The sequence below is a fragment of the Suncus etruscus genome, chromosome 6 (assembly GCF_024139225.1).
Source record: "Suncus etruscus isolate mSunEtr1 chromosome 6, mSunEtr1.pri.cur, whole genome shotgun sequence".
Classification (NCBI taxonomy): domain Eukaryota; kingdom Metazoa; phylum Chordata; class Mammalia; order Eulipotyphla; family Soricidae; genus Suncus; species Suncus etruscus.
Genome location: NC_064853.1, coordinates 120138515 through 120162051, shown reverse-complemented (window position 1 = coordinate 120162051; position 23537 = coordinate 120138515). Strand labels below are relative to the sequence as shown.

General features: G+C 50.6%; 1 protein-coding gene across 1 annotated transcript in view; it reads left to right on the top strand.

Annotated features, from left to right (window-relative positions):
• ADAM19 (ADAM metallopeptidase domain 19) overlaps positions 1-23537 on the top strand; it is a 68131-nt gene that overhangs the window by 10775 nt on the left and 33819 nt on the right. The window contains exons 4-7 of the mRNA XM_049775795.1: positions 15162-15240; positions 18302-18378; positions 21416-21611; positions 22060-22125. Coding sequence (XP_049631752.1) covers positions 15162-15240; positions 18302-18378; positions 21416-21611; positions 22060-22125 — 418 coding nt within the window. The remainder of the gene's footprint in view (positions 1-15161; positions 15241-18301; positions 18379-21415; positions 21612-22059; positions 22126-23537) is intronic.

Here is a 23537-nt window from a genome sequence, read left to right as displayed (position 1 = left end):
CTACACTGAGAGTTTAAGCTGTTGTGCTCCCCGATGCTGGGATGTGTGTGTTGGGGTGTGTGTGGGGTGTTGCTGGCCATGTCCCTCCTCAGGTTCCTTTTCTCCTCCCAAGGATCATTCATCAGTCCGTGAGTCCCCCTGCATGGGCCTAGTGTACACAAGCCTTTTGGGGCCCCTGTTCCAGTGGATGAACAAAAAGATCTTGAATAGCTAGCTGAACAGCTAATGTGACAATTCCAGGGGTAAGGTGTGGCTCAGTTGAAAGCTCTGTTGAGTGATGGAGGTTTCTGTTGCCCCTCAGCTCCGTTCCACGACCACCACCACCTACCCACCACTCATAGGTGAGGCTTTTCTGAAGTTGCAGCTTCTCATTTTTGTCTGGGTCTGGACTAGCTCATGTGTCCGAATAGCAGAAGTCACTGGAACTCACCACCTTGGGGTCAGTGAGGAGGCCACAGATGCATTTCGGGAACCTGAGTCCGCTTGTCCCACTAGGGAGCAGCTCAGGGGACATGTGTGGCCTTCAGGAGAGACAGATGGAGCTCACGGATCGAGTCAGTGCATTAGCATCTCAGGGTCAGCCCTCCTTGGCCTCATCTCCCTGCCCTTCCCTGCAGCAGACACTGGAGCAGGTTGGAGAACTATGGTAAGCACCCCTGGGTGTTCTGGTTCCTGCTTGTGCCCTGCAGTGCACATCACCTTGGGCACTATTGTTTTTTTTTTTGGTTTTTGCTTTTTGGCTTTTGGGTCACACCCAGCAGTGCTCAGGGGTTTCTCTGGCTTTATGCTCAGAAATTGCTCCTGTAGGCTCAGGGGACCATATGGAATGCCAGGATTGGAACCACTGTCCTGCATGCATGCAGGGCAAATGCCGTACCTCCATGCTATCTCTCCAGCCCAGGGCACTATTGTTGAGAGAGCAAGACAGAGTCCCTTCGGCTTGTGGGACAACATGGGGTGCACAGATGGGTGGGAGTTGCCTAGGCTGTTGTGGGGGGCAACTCAGTGCCAAGACATGGGTATACAAGAGAGCTGTTGGGGGTGGCAGTGGCAGAAAGGGGAAAGCACCACCCCAGTCCTCTCTCCTGTTATCTGGTGCTGCCCATGTGCTGCGTCATTGTACCCCAGGAAGGGTGCCAGAGGCGCCTCAGGAGACAGTGTGCAGGTGTTGGCAAGAAAGCAGGTGGTTGGGGCACGGGGCAGGGTAACAGCACAGTAGCTGGGGATTTGGTGCAGACTTGTGGCAGGACCCTTCCCTGGGGCCACACTTCTTACCTTCTCTCAGGTTGCAAGGAACAGAAAAGAAACTTATGCTTGTGGGTAAGGGAGGGTCAGTTCTCCCCGTAGGTCAGCAGCAAAAAGGCCCCACAGCTTTTTGAGGGGTGTCCATTGAAGCAGGAAAGGACCCAAAACCAGGATATTTTTATTTCCCTTCTCTGTAATTTTCCCCTGGGCTCTGGGGACCTCTGCAATCCAGAAACTGGAGATGACAAACCTTGCTGACTGCTTGGAGGGATCCTCCCTCTGCTGCAGACAAGCCTGGCTTGGGGGAAGAGGGTGAGTGTCTGCAGAGAACTGGCCTTACCTCCCTCCCTTTCCCCACCCCTTCTGGCAACTCTTGGCTCTGCTTAGAAGATGCCTGCACCTCTGGACAGCCTGCAGGGGAGCCCTCATCTTCCAAGGCCACAGAACCAGTTCTCCAGCCGTGGAAAGCTTAGCCTTGCTCCAAGGCGAATGGATCAACCTAGACCTCTGAGATCTGGTTTCTTCTTTCTTTCTTCTTTCTTTTTTGTTTTTGGGTCACACCCAGCAGCGCTCAGGGATTCCTCCTGGCTCTACGCTCAGAAATCGTTCCTGGCAGGCTCGGGGACCATATGGGATGCCGGGATTCGAACCACCAGCCTTCTCTGCATGCAAGGCAAATGCCTTACCTCCATACTATCTCTCCAGCACCCCCACCCCCCACCCCATGATACCTTCTTTCAAGAAGAGCTGCGTATTTTTAAGAGCCAGTGGCTGGCAGAGGTGTCATGTGAGGACCCGTGTCCACTCCTTGTGCACATGTCTGTGCTCTGCACTGGCCCGTGAGGCTCTGGAGAGGGAGAGGGAGAGACAAGCCTTTAACCTCTATCTTCTGTGTTGCTCCAGCTAGGCAGCCATTGTCTGATATTCCAGGCTTCCTTTCTTTCTTTTCTTTTTTTTGGGGGGTGGGTCACACCCAGTAGTGCTCAGGGCTTACTTTTTTAAAATTTTTTTAATGTTTTCTTTTTTATTAATATCTTTATTATTATGGGACATGGGATGCCAGGAATCGAACCCCGTTCTGGGGGTTCTGGGTCAGCAGCATGCAAGGCAAACGCCCTACCGCTGTGCTATCTCTCTGGCCCCCTGAGATTCACTTTCTGACCTGTGGGTATTTACTCCCTGTGGGTGAGGGTGGAAGGGGGGCTGGAGAGGATCCCAAACAGCTTCTGCTGCTCCTTGCACTCTCCCCCACGACTTGGCCCTTCTCAGACACCAAGAGGCCTCAGCTCTGCGTGGAGTCTCATCGCCTTAGAGCCCATGGCATTGTCAGCTCCACAGGGCCAGTGAGGAGGTTTGGGGACCACAATTAGCACCTTTCTCTGCTCTCCAGGAAGCACAGTGAGAAGAACCTTGCCTTGCATACACCCAAGCTTGGGTTTGATCCCCGACACAGAAGGTGGGTTTGCTGAACACCACCAGGAGTGATCCCTGAGTGCAGAGCTAGAAATCAGCCCTGAGCACCACCAGGTGCCATCAAAAAGAAACCCAAGAGGCCTTTGGGGACGGTACAGAATGGGGTGCAGGCCCTGACTCCCCCAAACCCTCCACTCTGCCCCCCCTGTCAGAAGTAGCCGTTAGCATCTTATCTCTAGGGAAGCGCCCACCTTGTCCCACCTCTCCTCACAAGGGGCCCCCTTAGTTCTCAGAGTTCTGTTCATTTCCCCAGATCAAAGAGGAGCTAGCTTAGAGGGGCTCAGACAACTAAGGGGCTGTCTTGATTGGTTCAGTTTGTTCCCGAGGCTGCTGGTGAGTCACTGCTCACTATTTGTGTGGCTAGTGGATCACATTTCAGTCTCTCCACTGCCACACAGGAATCAGAGGAGAGCCTTGGTTTGGTTTCATTTTTAACCAAGTCCTTCGAACTATGGGGGTGGGGGTGGGGTGGGGGTTTGAAGCAGTTTACCAATTTGGCATGCAGCTGGGCCTCCCCTTTCCCACCTCTGGGACTGGAGGGAGTTGGTTGGAGTCTGTGTGGAGAATGGCAGGGCTGGATGAGAAGCACCTGTGAGTGGCTGAAATTTCCTGCAAAAATCCCCCAGAACCAGAAATAAGCAGATCCCAAAGAGGAGAAAGGGGTTGTCCCATCCCTCGCATATCCTCAGAGTGGAAGGGCCTCTGCACAGCCATGCACTTTACGGGAGCTCCGTGGTATTCCTGGTGGGGCTCCTACGTGGTATAGGGGACTGGCTGTATGCAGGGGGAATGCTATCTTTAGTCCTAAGACTGCCTATTTATTTATTTATTTAATTTTATTTTTCAGACACCACATGCTCTACTACTGCTAAACTGCTAAACTAAAAAGTTGTACTAAAAAGGCTTGAAAACTACCTTTTAATGGTTTAATGGTTGGTTACTATTCTGCTGTTTGTGTGTACATATGCATGCTTATGGTCCCAAATTTTTTGTTTTTTTGGGGGGTCACACCTGGCAGCGCTCAGGGGTTACTCCTGGCTCTACACTCAGAAATTGCTCCTGATAGGCTCAGGGGACCATATAGAATGCTGGGATTTGAACCACCATCCTTCTGCATGTAAGGCAAATACCTAACCTCCATCTATCTCTCTGTCCCCATGGTCCCAATTTTTTTTTTTTTTTTTTGTGGTTTTTGGGTCCCACCCGGCAGTGCTCAGGGGTTACTCCTGGCTCCAGGCTCAGAAATTGCTTCTGGCAGGCACGGGGGACAATATGGGGCGCCGGGATTCAAACCGATGACCTCCTGCATGAAAGGCAAACGCCTTACCTCCATGCTATCTCTCCGGCCCCATCCCAGTTTTTAATGTTTATTTTTGGGGGAGGTTGGGCCACACCCAGTGACTCAGGGGTTACTCCCAGCTATGTGCTTAGAAATTGCTCCTGGCTCGGGGGATCATATGGGATGCCAGGGATTGAGCCCAGGTTCTTTCTAGACAGCCGCGTGCAAGTCAAGCGCCCTACCACTGTGCTATCGCTCCGGCCCCTATGGTCCTATTTTTTAACCCACCCAGTCATCAATAGAAATTTGCTCATTCTTCCTCATGGTGAATGTGAATGATTTCTGCCGTTGGATGGGGATGCAGGCAAGAGTTAGTGTCTATTTTGTCTGTGTAAGTACCCAGAGGTGGATCCTCAGGCTGACTTGCAGAGCAGATCTGTCTGAGGACGCTCATGCTGTCAGCCAGTTTCCACTCCCACCCACAGGGTGCCCACATGGCCCCTTTCCACCAGCACCTACTCTCTTTGGCCCCTCTGGGAATGTCCTTCCACACACACAAGATTCAGCACTGCCCAGCAATTGGGATGAACTCTTTAACAGTTCCTCTGTCTTTGGGGAGATGTTTGTATCCTATGCTTGTTTTAGCTCATGGGGACTTGCAAGGGTTGGGAACCACACGTGGTCATGTTCCGAGCTGACTCCTGGTTCTGCACTCAGGAATTATTCTGATCCCTGGCTGGCTCGGGGACCCTGTGGGATTTTGGGTGTGGAGCCCAGGTTGGATACATGCAAGGCCAATGCCTTCCCTGCTGGACTTTGTGGCCTCCTCTGCTCACTTATTTATTGTTCTGTTGTGTTGCTATCAAGGGATGTTGGTGTTTTTCACCTTTTTTTTTTTTAAAATGAGGACATTCCAACACGAGGCATTTAAATATTTGGATGTTACCCAATATTGTATATGACCCAACATCCAGCTGAGCTGGGAATCAGGCTTAGATTAAATTTATTCTTAGCTATATCCTACTGCCCATGTAGAAAATAGAATCAATACCTTCCTGGCAAGGCAAGGGGGCGGGAATGATCCCCAGAAGAGATCCACATTCAAATTCCTGGTGTAAAGGATATTGTTGTGACAAATAAGAGTCTTTATAAGTGTGATTAAATCCCCAATTTTGAGAAGGGAGGTTATCTCCTTGGGCCCTAGATGGGATCATATTTCATGTGACTTCATATACATTTACTTATGGTGGTCCCCCAAACAGTGCTCTTCCCAGTGACCTTCAGCCCACTGGGCCAGATGGCTCAACGCTGGGGTCTACTAGGGACACCCTGGTAGTACTTGTGGACCTTCTAGGCTAGACCCAGCAGTGCAGGAGCACCTGTGGGGGTGAAAGAGAGAGAGAGGAGAGAGAGAGGGGTGAGAGAGAGAGAGAGAGAGAGAGAGAGAGAGAGAGAGAGAGAGAGAGAGAGAGAGATATGTGCAAGACATGTGTCCCCGACCTTTGGCTGCTTGACCTTTGGCTGCTTTTTCTTTTTAGGAGACATGTATTTTTCTTTATGTTTTTTAAAATTTATTTTTTTTATTTTTTATTTTATTTTTTTTATTTTTATTTATTTTTTTTTTTGGTTTTTGGGCCACACCCGTTTGACGCTCAGGGGTTACTCCTGGCTATGTGCTCAGAAATCGCCCCTGGCTTGGGGGGACCATATGGGACGCCGGGGGATTGAACCGCGGCGGTCGTTCCTTGGCTAGAGCTTGTAAAGCAGACATCTTACCTCTAGCGCCACCTTCCCGGCCCCATGTTTTTTAAAATTAAATCGCCATGAGATAATTAAATAGTTGTTGATAGCTGAGTTTCAGACATATAGTGTTCTAACACCCAGTGTTCATTTCCAGCAACCAGTTTCCTCACTTACTCTCCATCCTACCCCTATAGCAAACACTCCTCTTCCTCTTCTTTATCTTCTTCGTTATTGTCATTTTAGTCTTCTTCTCTTACCTTCTCCTTCCTCTTCTCTTCTTCCTCTTCCTCCTTCTCTCTGCCCTTCTTCCTCCTCTCTCTTCTCTTCCCCTCCTTTTTCTCCTTTCCTCTTTCTCCTCTTTTTTCCTCTCCTCTTACTCTTACTCTTCCTACTCCTTCTCTTCCTCCTCCTCTTTCTACTTTCCTTTCTTTTTCTTTCTTTCTTTCTTTCTTTCTTTCTTTCTTTCTTTCTTTCTTTCTTTCTTTCTTCTTCTTTCTTTCTTCTCTTTCTTTCTTTCTTTCTTTCTTTCTTTCTTTTCTTTCTTTCTTTCTTTCTTTCTTTCTTTCTTTCTTTCTTTCTTTCTTCTTTCTTTCTTTTCTTTTTTCTTTCTTTCTTTCTTTCTTTCTTTCTTTTCTTTCTTTCTTTCTTTCTTTCTTTCTTTCTTTCTTTCTTTCTTTCTTTCTTTCTTTCTTTCTTTCTTTCTTTCTTTCTTTCTTTCTTTCTTTCTTTCTTTCTTTCTTTCTTTCTTTCTTTCTTTCTTTCTTTCTTTCTTTCTTTCTTTCTTGGGGGGCCACACCCGTTTGATTCTCAGGGGTTACTCCCGGCTAAGCGCTCAGAAATTGCCCTTGGCTTGGGGGGACCATATGGGACACTGGGGGATCGAACGCAATCCTTCCTTGGCTAGCGCTTGCAAGGCAGACACCTTACCTCTAGTGCCACCGCCACCTCGCCGGCCCCTTTCCTCTCTTTTCTTAATTCCCTATTCCTTTTAGGCATTATTAAGGTTTGCAATCCTGTTCCTGAAGGGGTATCATGCATATCACTTTAGAATGGTCATTTCCAACTATTATTGTCGTGGTCTCTTCTTTGTCTTTTGTCTTTTTTTTTTTTTTTTTGGTTTTTGGGCCATTCCTGGTGCTGCTCAGGGATTACTCCTGGTTATGTGCTCACAAATCGCTCCTGGCTTGGGGGACCATATGGGATGTTGGAGGATCAAATTGAATCTTAGTTTAGTGCGTGCAAGGCAGATGCCCTACCACTGCGCCACTGCTCCAGCCTGCACTTTCTACCCAACATTTTATTGATATTATACAACTTTTTTTAATATCCTGCAGATGAGTGTGACCATTTTGTCTATCTTTCCCCTCACTCAGCATGATACTCTCCATATCTATACATATATAAGCAAATTTAATGACTTCTTTTTTCCTAACAGCATGTAGTGTTCCATTGTATAGATGTACCATAGTTTCTTTACCCACTCACCTGTTAATCTGTTCATTTGGGTTGTTTCCAGATTCTGGCTATTGTGAGTAGTGCTGCAATGAATATAGGAGTGCAGCTGCCTTTTCTTGATACTGTGCTTTTATAAGGGAGCAGAGGGAGATTTGATCTTAGAGGAGGGGTCAGAAATGGACATGATGGTCCCACTGGCCACCAGAAAGAAGCCAAGGCCAGGTGTGGATTCTCATGCCAGGCTGGATTTAGTACTTCTAGGCTCTTGAGCTTTATGAGAGGCTCTCTCTGCCGCTTTAAGTGGCATGTGGGAAGTGAGTGTCTGGGGCCTTTCAGGTCAAGGCCATAGTGACGAGACTACTGGCACCTATGCAGCAAGTTTGCTAGGCAGAGCAGTACTGAGCAATGCCAGGCCGAGGCAAGGACAGATTTTTCCTAAGCCTCATGGTGGCAAGGCCCAGTCTCATATGTGGTTCCGAGTTCTTACGGTCAGTTCTATGATGGTGACAAAAGAGATAATGCTGGTGCCGGGTAGGTTGGCTGGCAAAAAAAGAGATAATGCTGAGGGAACCTGGTATGTCTATCATCTGTCCTTGTCTAAATTCTGGGCATCCAATGATACTGCGATTGTTAGCAACACCTCCCAACAGGTGCGAGTTCTCCCTGTGTGTTAGCCCTGTGTGACTGGCGGGGGCCCCAGGACTGATGCTCAGGATCATCTTGGGGATTGGAAGGAGGATGCAGAATGCAGATGTTTGTTCACTAAGCCCAGCCTCTTAGCTGTGGAATCTCCATGTCTCCACTCCATGTGCCCTGTGTTTGTCTAGCTGCTCTTGCCTATGCCAACATGCCCCTTGTCTTTCCACTCACCCTCTGCCTTGCCCAGGTGCTATTTCTTAGTAGTCAGTTTCGGGGTGCCACGGATGCAGGGCACTGCAGCCAGGAGTGGGCTTCTGGTCTCCTCCCTGCATCTGTGCAGGTCTTGCCCTTGACCTATCTCAGCTTCCACACCCAAATGATGGGCTAGTTACAGCTTTACTGTTGGAAGGTTTCCGAATCCTGGTGATGTCAGGGGAGGAGTGGCCTCACACAAAACCCCCCAGCCCTCCCCTATGCACTTCCCTTCCTCTTTAGGGGGCTCTTGTTCCTGGGAAGAGCAAAAGCTCAGCAAACAGTCACTATTATGCTCAGAAAAACATTTCAGAATGAAGTCAGAGGGAATTCCCCAGAGCGCCTTTCCAGTTCTCATTAAGAGGAGCTGACCTGGAAACCTAGCAGGAAGTGCCCTCTGCACTCCAGCGTTGCCCAGTTTTGACCTCACTGTATCTGGACGGTGCCACCCAGCTCTTGACTTAGGCCCAACTGTACCCCTTTCCTGGCTGCTGCCACAGTGCCTGGCTCTCCTTTGCCCAGAGCCTTGACTCTGCTGTGATAAGGAGGTGGGGATTTGTTCACTGCTTCTGGCTCTATCTCCTGCCAGGCGCTCCCAGCGCTGGAGCAGGAAGGATGTCCGTGGTTTTCTTATGTCCTGGCTTTATTTCTCCTGGCGGCCCTTCAGCTGAGCACAGGGTGAGTTGAATAGGAGGAAGCTGCCACCTGCCCCATTGGCCATAGGCAAGGGCAGCAGTTGTGAAGGAAGCCAGGAGCCTACTCTTAGCATGTAAAACCCTCATGCATGGGGCTGTTTCACCAAGATAACCACCTGTGCCAGCCAGTATGCAGGCAAGGCATGCTGGCCCTGAGCAGGCTGGTTGGCTTAGGATGTTTAGTATAGGTTGTGTTTACCCAGATGAACTGAGTCTGTTATTGTTTGTTTTATAGTCTACTTCCATTACCACCCTTTGCATGGAAATAATAACATAGCTGCTCATCATCCAATGATCATCTGTTTAAATGTATACAAGGGTTTTTGGTGTGCTTAGAACCTTTGGTGATAATATTCTAGAAAACAAAATGGCACAAGTAATAAAATGCATGACATTGGAGCTTAGGGTGTGGCTTAGTGGAAGAGTCTGCTTCACTGGGTACCTTCCCCACCCTCCAACAAATGCGATCAGACTTGACCTACTACCGTTAATTTACTTTTTCACTATTTATCTTCACTATCTCCACATCAGCACATGCATGGATCTACCTTAATTCATTTTAATGAGCACCATAGGATCACGTCAAATGAATGAGCCAAAATGTAATTTGCCCATCAATGGACAGTGCTGGGGATCAAACTCACTTCAGCCTTGTGCAAGGCAACTACCCTGTTCTGTATTGTAGCTCTGGCCCCTTAGTGAGAATTTATTTGTTTTATTTTTGGACCACAGCCGGTGATTTATGCTCAGAAAATTCTCTTGGCAGAGCTCAGGGAACAATATAAGGTGCTGAGGACTGAACCTGAGTTTGTCCACATGCAAAACAAGCACTGTATTATTGTTCCAGCCTGAAAAAAATATTTTCTCCATTTGATTTGTTTTGTTTTGTGGCAATATTTAGGGATTATTTCTGTCTTTGTGCTTGGAGGACCATGTGAGAATGCCGGAGATAGAACCTAGGTTGGCTTTGTGCAGGGAAAGTTTCTTTGCTGCTGTCCTGCTGTTCTATCCTCAGGGTAAGAATTCTTCACCTCACACCTTTGCTTCCTTCTCTTTCTTCAGCGAGCCTGGCTGGCGCCAGCTCTCCAGCAGCCTTGGGGCTAAGTGTTGGCTGTTCCCAGGAGGGGCAGTGCAGAATCTTATTCCCTGGAGAAGGGCGTTCAACTTAGTGAAGAAAGCAAAATTCTTGCAGGAGGCCAAGGCACATGCACAAAGGAAGTAAAGGAGCATAGAGGCTGGGCATTCCAGAAAGGAGGGAGAGGAGGAGAGATAAGAGATTGTCCAGGCAAACATGTGGGAGGTCTGGACTGACTGTGCGAGTCTCACAGAGGCACTGGGAGTTCTCGCAAGGGCACCAGGTTGCTGATGGTGGTGACTGCTCAGGACTTGGAACCAAGGGAAGGGGCGGATTGGAAGTGGACAAGAGTACAGCGCCCTGACCTTTTATGAAGTCTGAGTGAAGTGAGGGGATAGGATCAATTTAGGGGAGTGGGAATTGATGTGAGGGCCTGAGATGCTCCTGACATACTGATCTGGTATAGTTAGGGAGCCGAGAATTGGGGCTCAGCAGAAGGGACAGAATTGTGCTTCCTAGGCTGGGCTTGTGGTGGGACGTTGGATGCATTGTTTGGGCTCTCAGGTTGTGAACTTTTTTGCTTAAGACAGAGCTGCTCTAGCAGGATGAGGTGATACTGCTGATAGGATCTTTTCAAAGTGACATTCCTCCACAATACATTCCTTCACCACCCTTCCCCAAGGCCTGGAGGAAACCACAGTGGCGGTTTCCACTGTATTTTCCTCCTCATCTTCCTTCTCAGCACTTGATCTCTCTCTCTGGGAGCTACTGAGGCCTCACTCATATCCTCTCCAGCTGCGCCTCGCAGGCCTTAAACAATGATCACATTGAGGGGTGCAGTTGGACCAAGCTGTCCCCAGCAGCCCGAAGAGAAATGGAGGCTTTCTGGCTTCTGCACTTGGGGCTCATTTCCAGCTACTCCCTGCCTCTCCTGCCCACCCCACCCCACCCCACCCCACCCCCACCAAAAGGCCTGTAGAAAATTAAAAAATTAAAAACAAAAAAGAAAGCTGGCAAACTCCACATCTTCTCTTGCATCAGCCTCCCCAGAGAAAGCTCCAGATGGGCCATGGGGCCATAATGGCTGCATTATATCACTCCTGATCCCCTTTTCCAAGCCCCCCCCTTCTGAGGACAGGAAGGGCAAGTGCTGCAGAGGGAGCCTTTGGAGGGAGGCTGGACATGGGCGGCAGAGGTGACAAAGGGCTGGAAAGATGTCAGAGCCCTCACATTCTAGAAGCTTCTTTGTTTCTTGGCTTCCTGCTGCTTGATGGGGGATTTGGAGGAGGCATATGGAGGAGGTTCAGCTGCCGCAGGGACGTGACTGAGCAGGGAGCACCAGTTTCTGGCTACATATTCTTATGTGCACACACCTTTACACATATAGCACACTCATGTCCACACATGTCCACATTCATGTTGATATAGCCTCCTCCATGACACAGTCCTTCATGCACTAACACTCGTGCCCCAAATCTCAATGTGCACATTCTTCTCCAGAGTGCATATCTTCTCACCCTCACAGGCTTGTATGCATGTACTCATGATATTACATGCGCACACACACACACACACACACACACACACACACACACACACACACACACACACACTGCAGCTGTTGGCGTTGTCATTTTTCTCAAAAGTACCAGAAGTACCAAGTAAGTACCAGCTTCCCTGAATCATTCTGACTCATTTCCAGCAAATGCCCTTGGAGTTCCAGCGTGACAGCAGGTCTGTGAGCTCTTCCATGGCCCTCCCCACTTTCATCTGTTCCCTGTTCAGCATCCCCCCCTTGATTCCAGGAGATCCGCTCAGAGGAGGCCGCTCATGTCCTAAGAGGCCACCACAAGGGACGTACAGAGGAGTTTAAAAAAAGACAAAGGACCTGTGGGGCCAGAGCATGGACTCAGCTCATCCTAACTTAGTTTGCTTTGTTTTTTACTGCCCAGAGACTGAGCGGCCCAGGAGGCGAGTCTCATAGAACTCAGAGAAATGGGAAGTGGTGGGTAAAGAGCAGGGTTGGTTTCAGTGCCTGTTAGGGAAGCCCCCTCCTATGTCGAGGCTTGAACAGAGCTCATAGAGCTGCAGCCGTGCTGACTCTGGTGGTGCCATCCTGCTTCCTGGCATTGTCCCTTTCTTTGCTGCAGCGCTGGCTGTGGAGAGAGGTGAGAGTGGTCAAGGGATCTGAGGGCAGGAGCTAATCCCCTGTTCTGGGGCAGTGGGGGTGGGGTGGGCAACCTTCACTGCCCTCCTTCCTTGGCCCTCTTTCCTCTGCCCTCAAAAACCAGGTGCCTTTACCAATGGGCCCCAGGACACAGTGTGGCCTCTCATGGCTGTGGGGCCAGCCAGATTCCTGACACGATGGTTCAGCTCCATTCCTTTGGAGCCAGTGATGCAGTGAACCCTGGCTGGGGGGCCTGGCTTCCAAAATGGGCTGGCCTGAGCACTCTTCTCCCTTTTATCCTTGAAAGAGAAAGAAACCAAAGTGACACCAGCCTACTGCATCGGTTATTTTGCCTCACATACTGACACAGGTCAGTGGGTCGGCTTCCTGAGATTTCCAGCTTGGCCTGGAGAGAGGCTGCTTCCTGTCCTTGTGCTGAGCCAGCATCCCCGTCAGGGAGGAGATGAGAACAAGATGTGGCCGGGGAGGGGACTAGTTGGCTTTTCTCCATAGGGACAGCCTAGCTCGAGTCGGGCAGTGCAGGGACACCCCACCAGAGCATCTTAGCAGAGCTGGGTCCAGCATGGGGCATGGTGGGAACACTGAATAGCAGAGTGTGGGGGTTTTATGGGAAAGAGCAGGCCCTTCCCTCAGCTTCTAGAAGGATGGCCCTTCCTGGCACAAACCCACAAGCCCCCTGGGGGAGGTGCTTGTTTCCAGAACTCCTCATCCTGCTGATCCCTGTTGTTTATCTGTAGCAGTCATCTTTGAGCCGTTAAGTCCTTCCAATGACATTACACTTGTCCTCAAGGTCACCGTTCACTCTCATCCCCATCAAAGTGTGACAAGGCACGTAGGGCATTTGCCTTGCATGTAGCTGAACTGGGTTCAATCCCCAGTATCCCATAGGGTTTTCCGACTCTTCGAGGAGTGATTCCTGAGCTCAGAGCCAGGAGTAACCCTTGAGTATTGCTAGGCGTGACAGAAAAAGAAACTCAAAGAGTTTCAAATCCCCGAATCCCCACTCAGGGCCACGTCCCTAGCCCAATGCCTTTGCAGAAAGGACAGGAGTGGTGCCTGCTCCAGAGGGGTACAGGGAAGTGGATGTGGAACAGTGAGGATAGAACACAATGAGGATGTGGGGACTAGGCTGGCTGCAAGATGACTCCTGTCTCTGGATCTTTCTGATGTAGAGTTATTCCAGATTGAGAGGTAGAGGCTGGCAGGTGGCAGGTATGGAGTGGCTGGATCTGGAGTGTGTCCAGAATGTGTGACTGGGATGGCTGTTCTGGGAATGACCCTCCCACCCCCCTTCTGAATTCAAGTCTATCCCTGCAACTCTTTCCTGTAACTCTTTCCTCCTGGCTTCCACTCCTGCTTTTGATACTTCTGAGTTTCAAGTCAGGCTTCTGGCTTTCATGTTGAGTACACAGTCATTTCTTAGAAGACCCGCCCCTTTTTTAGGTTTGGTTTTTGTTTGGAGTCCACACCTGGCTGTGCTTAAGGCTTTCTCCTGAGTATGCTTAGGGATCACTCTTGGTGGGTTTAGAGGACCACGTGGGGTCCTGGAGATAGAACTTGGGTCAGCAGCATGCAAGGCAAACTCCCTGCCCTCTGTACTATTACTCTAGCACCCCCAGCTCATTCACCCCCACCTGTGCAGCATGCAACGGGCAATTGCAATCCCACCCGATCCCCAGTATGGACTTTTTCTTCTTCGCAGGAGATTGTTGGGGACAGGAACAATAGTACAAGCAGGTAGAGTGCTTGCTTTGCATGTGGTCAACCTGAGTCCAATTCCCGGCATCTCATAAGATCCCTGAGTGCTGCCAGTAATAATATCTGAACACAGAGCCAGGAGTAATCCCTGAACACTGCCCAGGTTTGACCTCCCCTCCATCCCCAAACCAAGAAAGAAAGCTCTGTGCTCATCCTAAAATCAAGTATATTTGAGCCAAGCCAGATCACAGTAGGGTCCATGGAGGGAGAAAAGGGGGAAGGAAGAGAAAGTCATGAGTGCAATCTATGAGACATATGACTTAGACTGAGATGCTGGCAATCATTTATTCCACACAAATACTTATGACCACATATGTCATGAACGCAACATATGCATAGCGACCTCAATGAGCGTAGCATTGAGGTGGGCGATACCATTGAAGTCCTTTTCATACTCTGGTGGTCAAGTATGGCATTGGTGGTAAATGAGGTTTTCTGTCAAGATAGGAGCACTTGGGGGGCAAGTGGCTTATCATAGTTGAGGCTCAGATTTCTACTGTTCATCTATGTAGTGACTTACCAGTGCTATGCAGGGTTATTATCGTACAGTCTTCCTTGTTGATGGTAGATTGGTTTGGTTTTAGACAATTATATATTATCTTATATAAGATATATATTATCTTATGTAATCCACCTATAAGAGTGGATTATAACCTAATATTCCACTCTTCACAGTCCACTTCACTGGGAGGAAAGAAGGAAGGACAGAAGGAAGGTGGCAAGGGAGAGAGAGGGAGGACAAAGTGAAGGAAGATAGAGGGAAGAAACTACTATGCAGGCCGGAGAGATAGCATGGAGGTATGGCGTTTGCCTTTCATGCAGAAGGTCATTGGTTCGAATCCAGCATCCCATATGGTCCCCAATCCTGCCAGGAGCGATTTCTGAGCATAGAGCCAGGAGTAACCCCTGAGCACTCTCGGTGTGACCCAAAAACCAAAAAGAAAGAAAGAAAGAAAGAGAGAGAGAGGGAGAGAGGGAGGGAGGAAGGAAGGAAAGAAGGAAGGAAGGAAGGAAGGAAGGAAAGAAGGAAGGAAGGAAGGATGGAAGGAAGGAAGGAAGGAAGGAACTGTATGTGAGTGTGTGTGTGCTTTTGTGTCTGTGTGTCTGTGTATGTCTGTGTATGGACAGATATTTCTAGGACAGTGATGGCCTTTGTCTCAGTCCTTCTGCCCTCTGCCCCCTGGCATGTCTGCATCCCTGGATTCCACATTCAGAACCAGCACCCCATCTTCTCCTCCTTTTCCTCGGCTCCCCTTGCCCCTGACTTCCCATGCCCGGGGTGGTGTTTGGGATAGCTCATCCTATCTCCCAGGAGGATGATGCTCACCTCCAGGACAAACCTTGGCCCCTTCTTTGCAGGCAGCTCTTCGCCCCCACCTACATGGAAACGCACTACTCTGCCCCTGGCCGCTTCGTCCGCAGCACGCTGAAATCCGAGGTACGTTGGGCACCACCCTCATGCCAGGAACCCCGGAAATGGCAAGGGTAGCCTCGTATGGATTGGATTTTTCCAGAATCCCTCCTGGAGGACTAAGGAGAGGGTCTCTCCCCAACCCAGTTGTGCCTTATGGCCATGGAGCTTAGTGGAACACTCTGGCCCCAGCCCTAAAACAAGTGTCTTTGCCTGTAAGCCAGTGAGATTGAGAAATGTCAGCCTGAGGGAAGTGATGAGCCCAAGTGGTCCCCTCACTCCCAATGTGGAGGTTCAGGGGCCTCTTTTCTGGTGTGTGGGTGGTCTGAGTTGAGGGTGGATCTTCCCCACAGCTCCCCTAGTGGCCGACTTCCCACTCCTGGCTTCATGTCAAAGCAAGTATTTGAAGGAAACTTGTTTTGTTTTGTTTGGGGGCCACACCTGGCAATGCTCAGGGTTTACTCCTGGCTCTGCACTCAGAGATTGCTCCTGGGGCTGCTCAGGGGATCCGGGGATCAAACCTGGGTCTGCCACCTGCAAGACAAGCAGTCTTCCCTCTATACTATGGTTCCTGCTCAGGTAGGAAACTTGTAAGGAAACACATTCTAATCTATTTGTATAGCCATAGTCCACTTTTGGGAGCCATGGCAGGGAAGGTGGGTGTCAGACATTCCCTCTCAAGAGTGCCTGTCAGAGGTGGAGGCTGAACTTAAGTTTATTCAGGCATTTCTTTCTTTTGAATGTTGAGGTGCTAATGTGGCCTAGTGTGATTTACGGGGTGGGCTCAAAACATGTGACCATGATTTGTGCCCACTGTGCCTTCTGAGACCTAGAGACATGGCAGTGGGGGATTGTTGGGATATCCTCTAGATACCCTCCTGGAGCCTGCTTCTTGGAAGCTGTCTACAGTACTCCCTTCTTGAACAGTCTTTTCCGTCTCTGTCCCCAGGGAGAGGTCAATCAGACCCCTAAGGCCATCCTGGCACAGAGGCATCTCCTCTGAGCTCACCCCCTCCTCCTATCTATGCTGAAGAATGAATGGGGTTCAGTCTGCAAATGTGCCATGAGCTCATACATCCAGCTGTACTACCTACCCCATGGGGGCCCCCTGGGGTCAAGAGTGCAGGAAGGAATGTGATGAACTCATGAGAGCCTTGACTCCGGCTTTGTGCTCCCAGAATCAGCAGAGATGGTCCAGGCCCCTCAGGCCTCCAGGGTTGTCCAGGCTTGCACCTCTGTCAGCCAAAAGGGGCCTGAAAGCCTTGGGGAGCACAATTTCTGGGAATTGCAGCTGACTCCACCCCAGCTTTGGGGATCAGCCTAAGTGAAGGGCGGGTCACTCAGGGTGGATTGAGGTGGATTCAAGAGTTACAAGATTGTGGTGTAAAGCCAACCAGGGCCAGAGTCTTGGCTGACATGCACCCCATGACCTGAAACAACCCCTTGAGCACTCCTGCTAGCAGCCCCTGTGGGCTGGGGGTGAGCGAGGTTGCTTAATGATTGCTTCAGGCCTCTCTCCATACTTGGCCGGGACCCAGAGTCAGGCTTGATTGCTCCAAGCCCTGTGGTACCCCCAGAGTTGCTGGGCATGACAGAAGAGGGGCAAAGGAGTGGCAGGACCTGGGGTCCAGGTGACTCACTTCAGAGTCTTCTCATCTAACACTGGCCCCTAGCACTTGGGGTGCAGGGCAAGAGTTGTGATGCCGAGTACTTGTGGGGGACCCAGCCCAGTCCCTTTCTCAGGTCCTTTTTGGTTTGTTTGTTTTGTTTTTGTTTTTGGGCCACACTCGGTGATGCTCAGGGGTTACTCCTGGCTATGCGCTCAGAAATTGCTCCTGGCTTGGGTGACCATATGGGATGCCAGGGGATCAAACCACGGTTCATCCTAGGTTAGTATGTGCAAGGCAAATGCCCTACCACTTGAGCTACCACTCTGGCCCTTTCTCAGGCCCTTTTCCAGCCTCAGATAGGCACAGACACTCCGAACTGACCTGAATCAGGATGGAGGCTCCAGGCCAGCACACATGCATGCACGCACACGCGCACACACACACACACACACACACACACACACACACACACACACGAGTGAGTCTGGCTTTGGCCTCAGGGTCAATGCAGACTATCAGGGCCCATGTTAAGAGCTTCTGCCCCATCCTTGGGAGGTGGAAGGATCCTTGTGGAGACCAGAACCTCGGTGGGAAGGAGATGTGCCTCCCCCCCACATACAGAACAAGGCCAGTTTCATGTGCACATGCAGCTAGCCCAGTGATCTACTTGAAAACCTGCTGGCCTCTGGTCAGCTGAAGGAACAGACAGTTGGTACCTAGGTTTTTGTTGTTTGGTTTTTGGGCTACTCCTGGTGGTACACAGGGTTTAATCCTAGATCTGTGCTTAGGAATCACTCCTGGCAGTGCTCAGGGGATCATGTGGGATGCTGGGAATCTAATCTGGGTTCACATGTGCAAGGCAGATGCCATCCCTGTTGGGGTAGCATATGAGCAGACAGGCAGAGTTGCTGGGTGGTCCGGTAATGACCCAGTTATGACCCAGCCTGGTGTGGGCACAGAGGCCAAGTCTAGGCTGTTTCTTCTGTGTGTTTGATTTGTGTGTGTATATTTCCATGTGTTTCTGTGTGTATGTCTGCATGTCTCTCTGAGTGTGTATATGTACACGCACACTGTAGGAGAGTGAAGTATGTTCCTGAGGCCACTGTAGCAAAATATCCTGAGGCCTATAGCTATCCTGACAGGCAGTTCCCCATAACTGTTCCAGACCCCCACCTCAGGACAGGCCATTGGGGTCTTCTGTGTAGGCCCTACTGCTGCTTCCCTTCCGAAAGTGTGTGTGTGTGTGTGTGTGTGTGTGTGTGTGTGTGTGTGCGTGTGTGTGTAGAGGCAAGGGGTCACAGAGGTGACTGGGATGCAGGTGGCCTCTGAGCCTAGGGACCATGCTTGAGGCCAGCTTCAGCCTCTGTTCAGAAATCTGGGCAGGAAGACATGGTGAGGGTATTTTCTGCATACCACAAGCCAGGAATGCAGTCCCTTGGCCTGGCCAAATGCCTACTCTCTCATTCTCTCTCCATTAGAATCATTGCTTCTACCATGGTACGGTGAAGAACGTAGCTGGGTCCAGTGTCGCACTCAGCACCTGCCAGGGGATGAGGTAAGAGCCTCTAAAGTAGGCAGGGGGTGGGGATGGTGCCTAGCAGTGCCCCAGGACCAGTGTGGTCTGGCACCAGCTCTGCCAAGGGTGTTCTGGAGCTAACCCTGCTCTTTGCAGGGACTTGGCAGTGTTCTGAGTTTGGTTTGGTGAGGCCAGCAGAGAAAGAGGTTGTCTGCCTTAGGAGACAGATGGTTCTGGATCTGTCTGCTGCAGTCTGCCACAGAGGTGCCCAGACTGGCAGGACACAGACAGAGGGACAGAGGAAACATGGGGAGGAACAGGGGCATGGATGGGGTGCTGTTTGCTTTATGCAACTCCCAACATGCCTACATGGGAACAAGGGTCTGCCTGCATGCCAAGAAATGGCCCAGCATGCCAGTCTCCAGAGTGTTGAGCCCATCACCTGAGCCCATTTTACATGGACAGCTGGACTGGGGTCTTGGGGGCACTGCTGTGAGGCAGGATGAGGCATGCCTGTAAGTCACTTTGTGGACCAGGAGGAGGCCTTTTCCTCTCTGCCCACTGCCTCCCTGATCCTGCCTTTCAGTTTCCATGCACACTGGAGGGGGTTATTTATTTATTTAATTTTATTTTTTGTTTTTGGACCACATCTGGCAGTGTTCAGGGCTTACTCCTGGCTTTGAGCTCAGAAATTATCCTGGAGGTGCTCGGGGGACCATGTGGGATTCCGGAAATCAAACCCTGGTTGACCGCATGCAAGGCCAACGCCCTACCCACTGTACTATCTATCACTCAGGCTCCAACGGGGATTTACTTTTTGCACCCTTGTTGTCCCCCACTTTCGGGGTAGAAGGCCCAGACCTGATCCAGCACATCTGTTGATCAGAGGGCCTGACTTCTCCACGAATTTGGAAATGAGCTTTGTCCAGGAGGCCACATCATGGGTCCCCAAGACACCCTTACCCTCTCCAGTGACCTGCTCTAGCCATCTGGCCTGCTGGTGGTGTGGCCAGACTGGGCCCCTGGGGTTCTGAAAGTAAACAAGGCCTATCCCCAGGAGAGGAACAGAACAAACAGGTGCAGCTAGCATGCTGGGAACTTGGCTCAGCCTCTGGTTGTTCCTCAGCCCCACAGTTGAGCTGACAGGGTAGGGCTGTCATGCCGGGCGTTCTTCTTCTCCATGCTTCCTGCTTTTATGCTTCCAGCTAGTTAAAAAAATAGGTTATAAGAAAGGCAGGCCCCAGGGCTCCCTTCAGACTCAGAAGGAGCAGCTGCAGAGGTGAGGCAGCTCCTGATTCACCCCCAGGGCTCCCCTCAAATCCCCAGACTCACAGGCCTGAAACTGCAGTGGAAAATCTCTACTGTACTTCCAGAAGTTTCTCTGCACAGAGAAAGATTTTGTATCACTTGTATCCAAGTGGCGATGATAACATGGACTCGGGAATCTGACAGTTTCTGAGAGGAGGCCTGGACCCTCCCCTTTCTCTCAGGCCTTTCTTACTGTGCAGCCGCCAGCACTGTCATCCAGGTGGAGGTGAATTCAAATACCCCAGTGGAGGCAGCTCAGCTCCTTCATACCCTGGATTTCCAGGGTTCCCTACCATCCCCCTCCGGAGGTGACACTGTTCCTGGATGTTGTGCTTGCATTTAAAAATTGTTTCTTGGGCCCGGAGAGATAGCACAGCGGCGTTAGCCTTGCAAGCAGCCGATCCAGGACCAAAGGTGGTTGGTTCGAATCCCGGTGTCCCATATGGTCCCCCGTGCCTGCCAGGAGCTATTTCTGAGCAGACAGCCAGAAGTAACCCCTGAGCACCGTGGGTGTGGCCCAAAAACCAAAAAATAAATAAAATAAAATAAAATAAAAAATTGTTTCTTGGGGCTGGACCAGAGCACAGCGGGGAGAGTGCTTGCCTCGCACACAGGTTTGATCTCCGGCATCCCATATCATCCCCTAAGCACTGTCAGGAGTGATGATTCCTGAGTGCAAACAGGAGTAAGTCTCAACACCGCTAGTTGTGGCCCAAATAAAAAAAGGGAAATGGTTCTCGGATGGAGGAGTAAAGAAGCATGAATGGGGCTACATTACGTGTCTTCTCAGGGTCACTGATGCTCAAAGTGGTTCTGTGGCTGCTGACTCTTCTAAAAAAGACGTTCCCTGTTTTGTCCGTGGGGAAGTGGGGTACATATGCCCTCCTCCCCAGCCTGCCCCTGACTGGACTCACTCTCGGAAAGTCTATGCAGCTTCCTTACATCTTGCTGTCTAGTCCCACCCATGGCCTGGCCCACCCAGTTCCTCACTCAAGCTCTCAGCCATCTGGAGTGAACAGTGTATGGACATTGCATGGCCACCCAGCTGGGAAGGACCAGCCCTAGGTTTTAGTGGTGAGCAAATGATGCCCGGTGGAGCATCAGAGGAGGTATACTTTGGGGTGTGGCTGATGATTTGAGGGTGGGAGGATGTTGGGACCAGGTAGTCTGGCAGGACAGACACTGGCAGGAAGGTACCTCCTGGTGCCATGACCTCACATCTTCCCAGTTCCCCGAGGTGGGCAAGACAGATGCCAGGCAGGGATTAGGTTGGAGGCCTGGCTGGGTGCTGGTGAGTAGCCTACACTTGTAGGTCTCCTTCTCTTGCTTTTCTAAGCCTCCGGAATATTCTCACACATGGCACCAGAAGTCCGCTCTGGGGCCCCAAAACGGTGCTCAGGACTTACTCCTGGTTCTTCCTCATAGATTTGAAGCTCACGCATGGAGATAGAGGCAGGGATTTGGGGTCTAGAGTCTACCACCCCAGCAGACTCCCCATCACCCCTGGGAGCTTTTGCTATTGCATCCCTCCAGGACTTTGTTCCCATCTGTAGGAGAAGACCAGGACACCCTTGGCATCATCACACTGGGTTGGTCAGGGATGCAAAGCCAGACTTCCTCTCCAGAGAGGCTCAGGAGGGAGTGGAAGGCTGGGGCGCCATCTCAGCATCCCTCGGAAGTCTTTCACCCAGCACCTGCCCATGAAGAACTGAGGACCATTTCCCGAGCAGTTCTTCTGAGGGCCCCCTGTCCTGCTTCTCTCCCCAAGGGGGTTGATCACATTGAAAGGAAACCTCAGCTACGTCCTGGAGCCAGTGCCTGGCCTCCAGACCCAGCACCGCCTTTACAGACTGGACCACTTATCGATGCCCAAGGGCTCCTGCGGGCTCACGCTCTCCCCACCCAGCACCTTGCACTGGCTCCTTCCCATCAACCACACCAGGCCCCGACCTCCACCTCACAGGGTGAGTTGGCGGGTTGCAGAAGGGAAGGCCACACGATGCCATGGTACCCCTCCTCCACTTTGCATTCAGGAGTCTTCGGCTAGAAGGACTTCAGCCAGAGCAGTGGTACAGCAGGGAGGGCATTTGTTCTGCATGCAGCCCACCCAGGTCCCCCGAGTACAACCAGGAGTAAATTCTGTGTGCAGAGCCAGGGGTGAGCTCTGAACATGGCTGGTGTGACTCAAAAACTGAAGGGGAAAAAAAATAACAACAAAGTAACACTGGCTCAAAAGGTTTGAGTGATTCTTCCACTGGATGCTAAGTTTAAATATCAGGTAGGAGGGACACTCCCCAACCCCACTGGACCAAGTTCTGGAAAAAACATTTAACATTCATGAGAAAGAGATGTGGATGGAGGTGGGGTGGTCTCCACCATACCCTACTCTCATTTGCCCCATCTCTCCCGCAGGTGAAGAGGGATGACCTGCATACCACGAAGTTCGTGGAGCTGTACCTCGTGGCCGACTACCTAGAGGTAGGAGGTTCTGGGCTTTTCATAGATACCTGCTGATCAAGGGACCTTTGTGATCATTCCAGAAACCAAGGGAACAGATTGTGGCTTTCTCCTCTCTCTACCTGTCCCACTCTGTCACCCTTAGCTCTTTCCAGTGCTTTAGAGTTGAGAACAAACATTTAAAATTTTTATTTAAAAACTTGTTTTGACTATTATTTTCAGTATGGGGGCCATACCCTTAAGTGCTCTGGACTTATTCTGGGCTCTTTGCTCAGAGCTCACTCCTGGTGGGCTCAGGGGACCATAAGCGGTGCTGTGTTGGGAATGGAACCTGAGTTGGCTTCATACAAGACAAGCACTCTACCCACTGTACTAAATCTCCAGCTCCCAAATAAATTTTTCTTTGTGGGGACCACACCCAGTGATGCTCTGGGGTTACTTCTGGCCATGCACTCAGAAATCACTCCTGGCACGGGTACCAAAAGGGACGCCAGTGATTGAACCAGGTCCTTCCTGGATCTGCCCCATGCAAGGCAAATGCCCTACTGCTGTGCTATTGCTCCACCACCACCCCCCAATAAATTTTTATGTGCTTATTTTTGGGTCACACCCAACAGTGCTCAGGAGTTACTTCTGGTTTTGCACCAGATCAGTACCATCTGGGATGCTGGGAATTGAACCCAGGTTGACCATGTGCAAGGCAAGTACCCTCCCAAATAAAACTTTAAAAAGGGAGCTGCCCCTCCCCCCAGCTGAATCTGTCCATCAAGTATCAGTCTAGCCCCTGCCACTTGGCTGGGTCTCAGGCAGGACATTTCAGTTTGATGATATGAGTTTGTGGGTCTGGGAGCCTCCCTGGAAATGGCTCCTGTGATTTTGTTTCAGCAAAGCTTCTTCTTTCTCATTTAGCTGTATCCTTGCCTGTGGTGGTGGTGGTGCTGCTGCTGGTACTGTGATCTTGTTGGTCCCATATTGAGGACCCAAAGCTGTGGGATTCCTAATGGTGATGGTCCTGGGGGGCATCCCCAGCCCCATCTCCACCCCTCTGCCTGTGTTTCAAGCAGGTTTGTACATCTAACCTAAAAAATCCACCATTTTCTGGCAAGTGGGGATCCCTGGATAGGGCCTCACACTTGAACATCTACCCCAATTGGTATTTTCTTCTTTTGTCATTTTTTTTTATTTTGGGGCCACATCCCATTCCGTGGTGCTTAGGGCTTCTTCTTGGCTCTACCCCTAAGCCTGGTGGACTTAGGGGAACCATATGAAATGCCGGAGATCGAACCTGGGTCAGCTGTGTAAGGCAAGTGCTCTCCACACTGTACTATAGCTCTGGCCCCGGAATTTTCTTGAATTTTCTCGGGGATTGCCCAAGGCCATAAATGTTAAAAGGCCCAGAAAGTTTGCAGGGTCTGTGGGCAGCCAGCAGCACT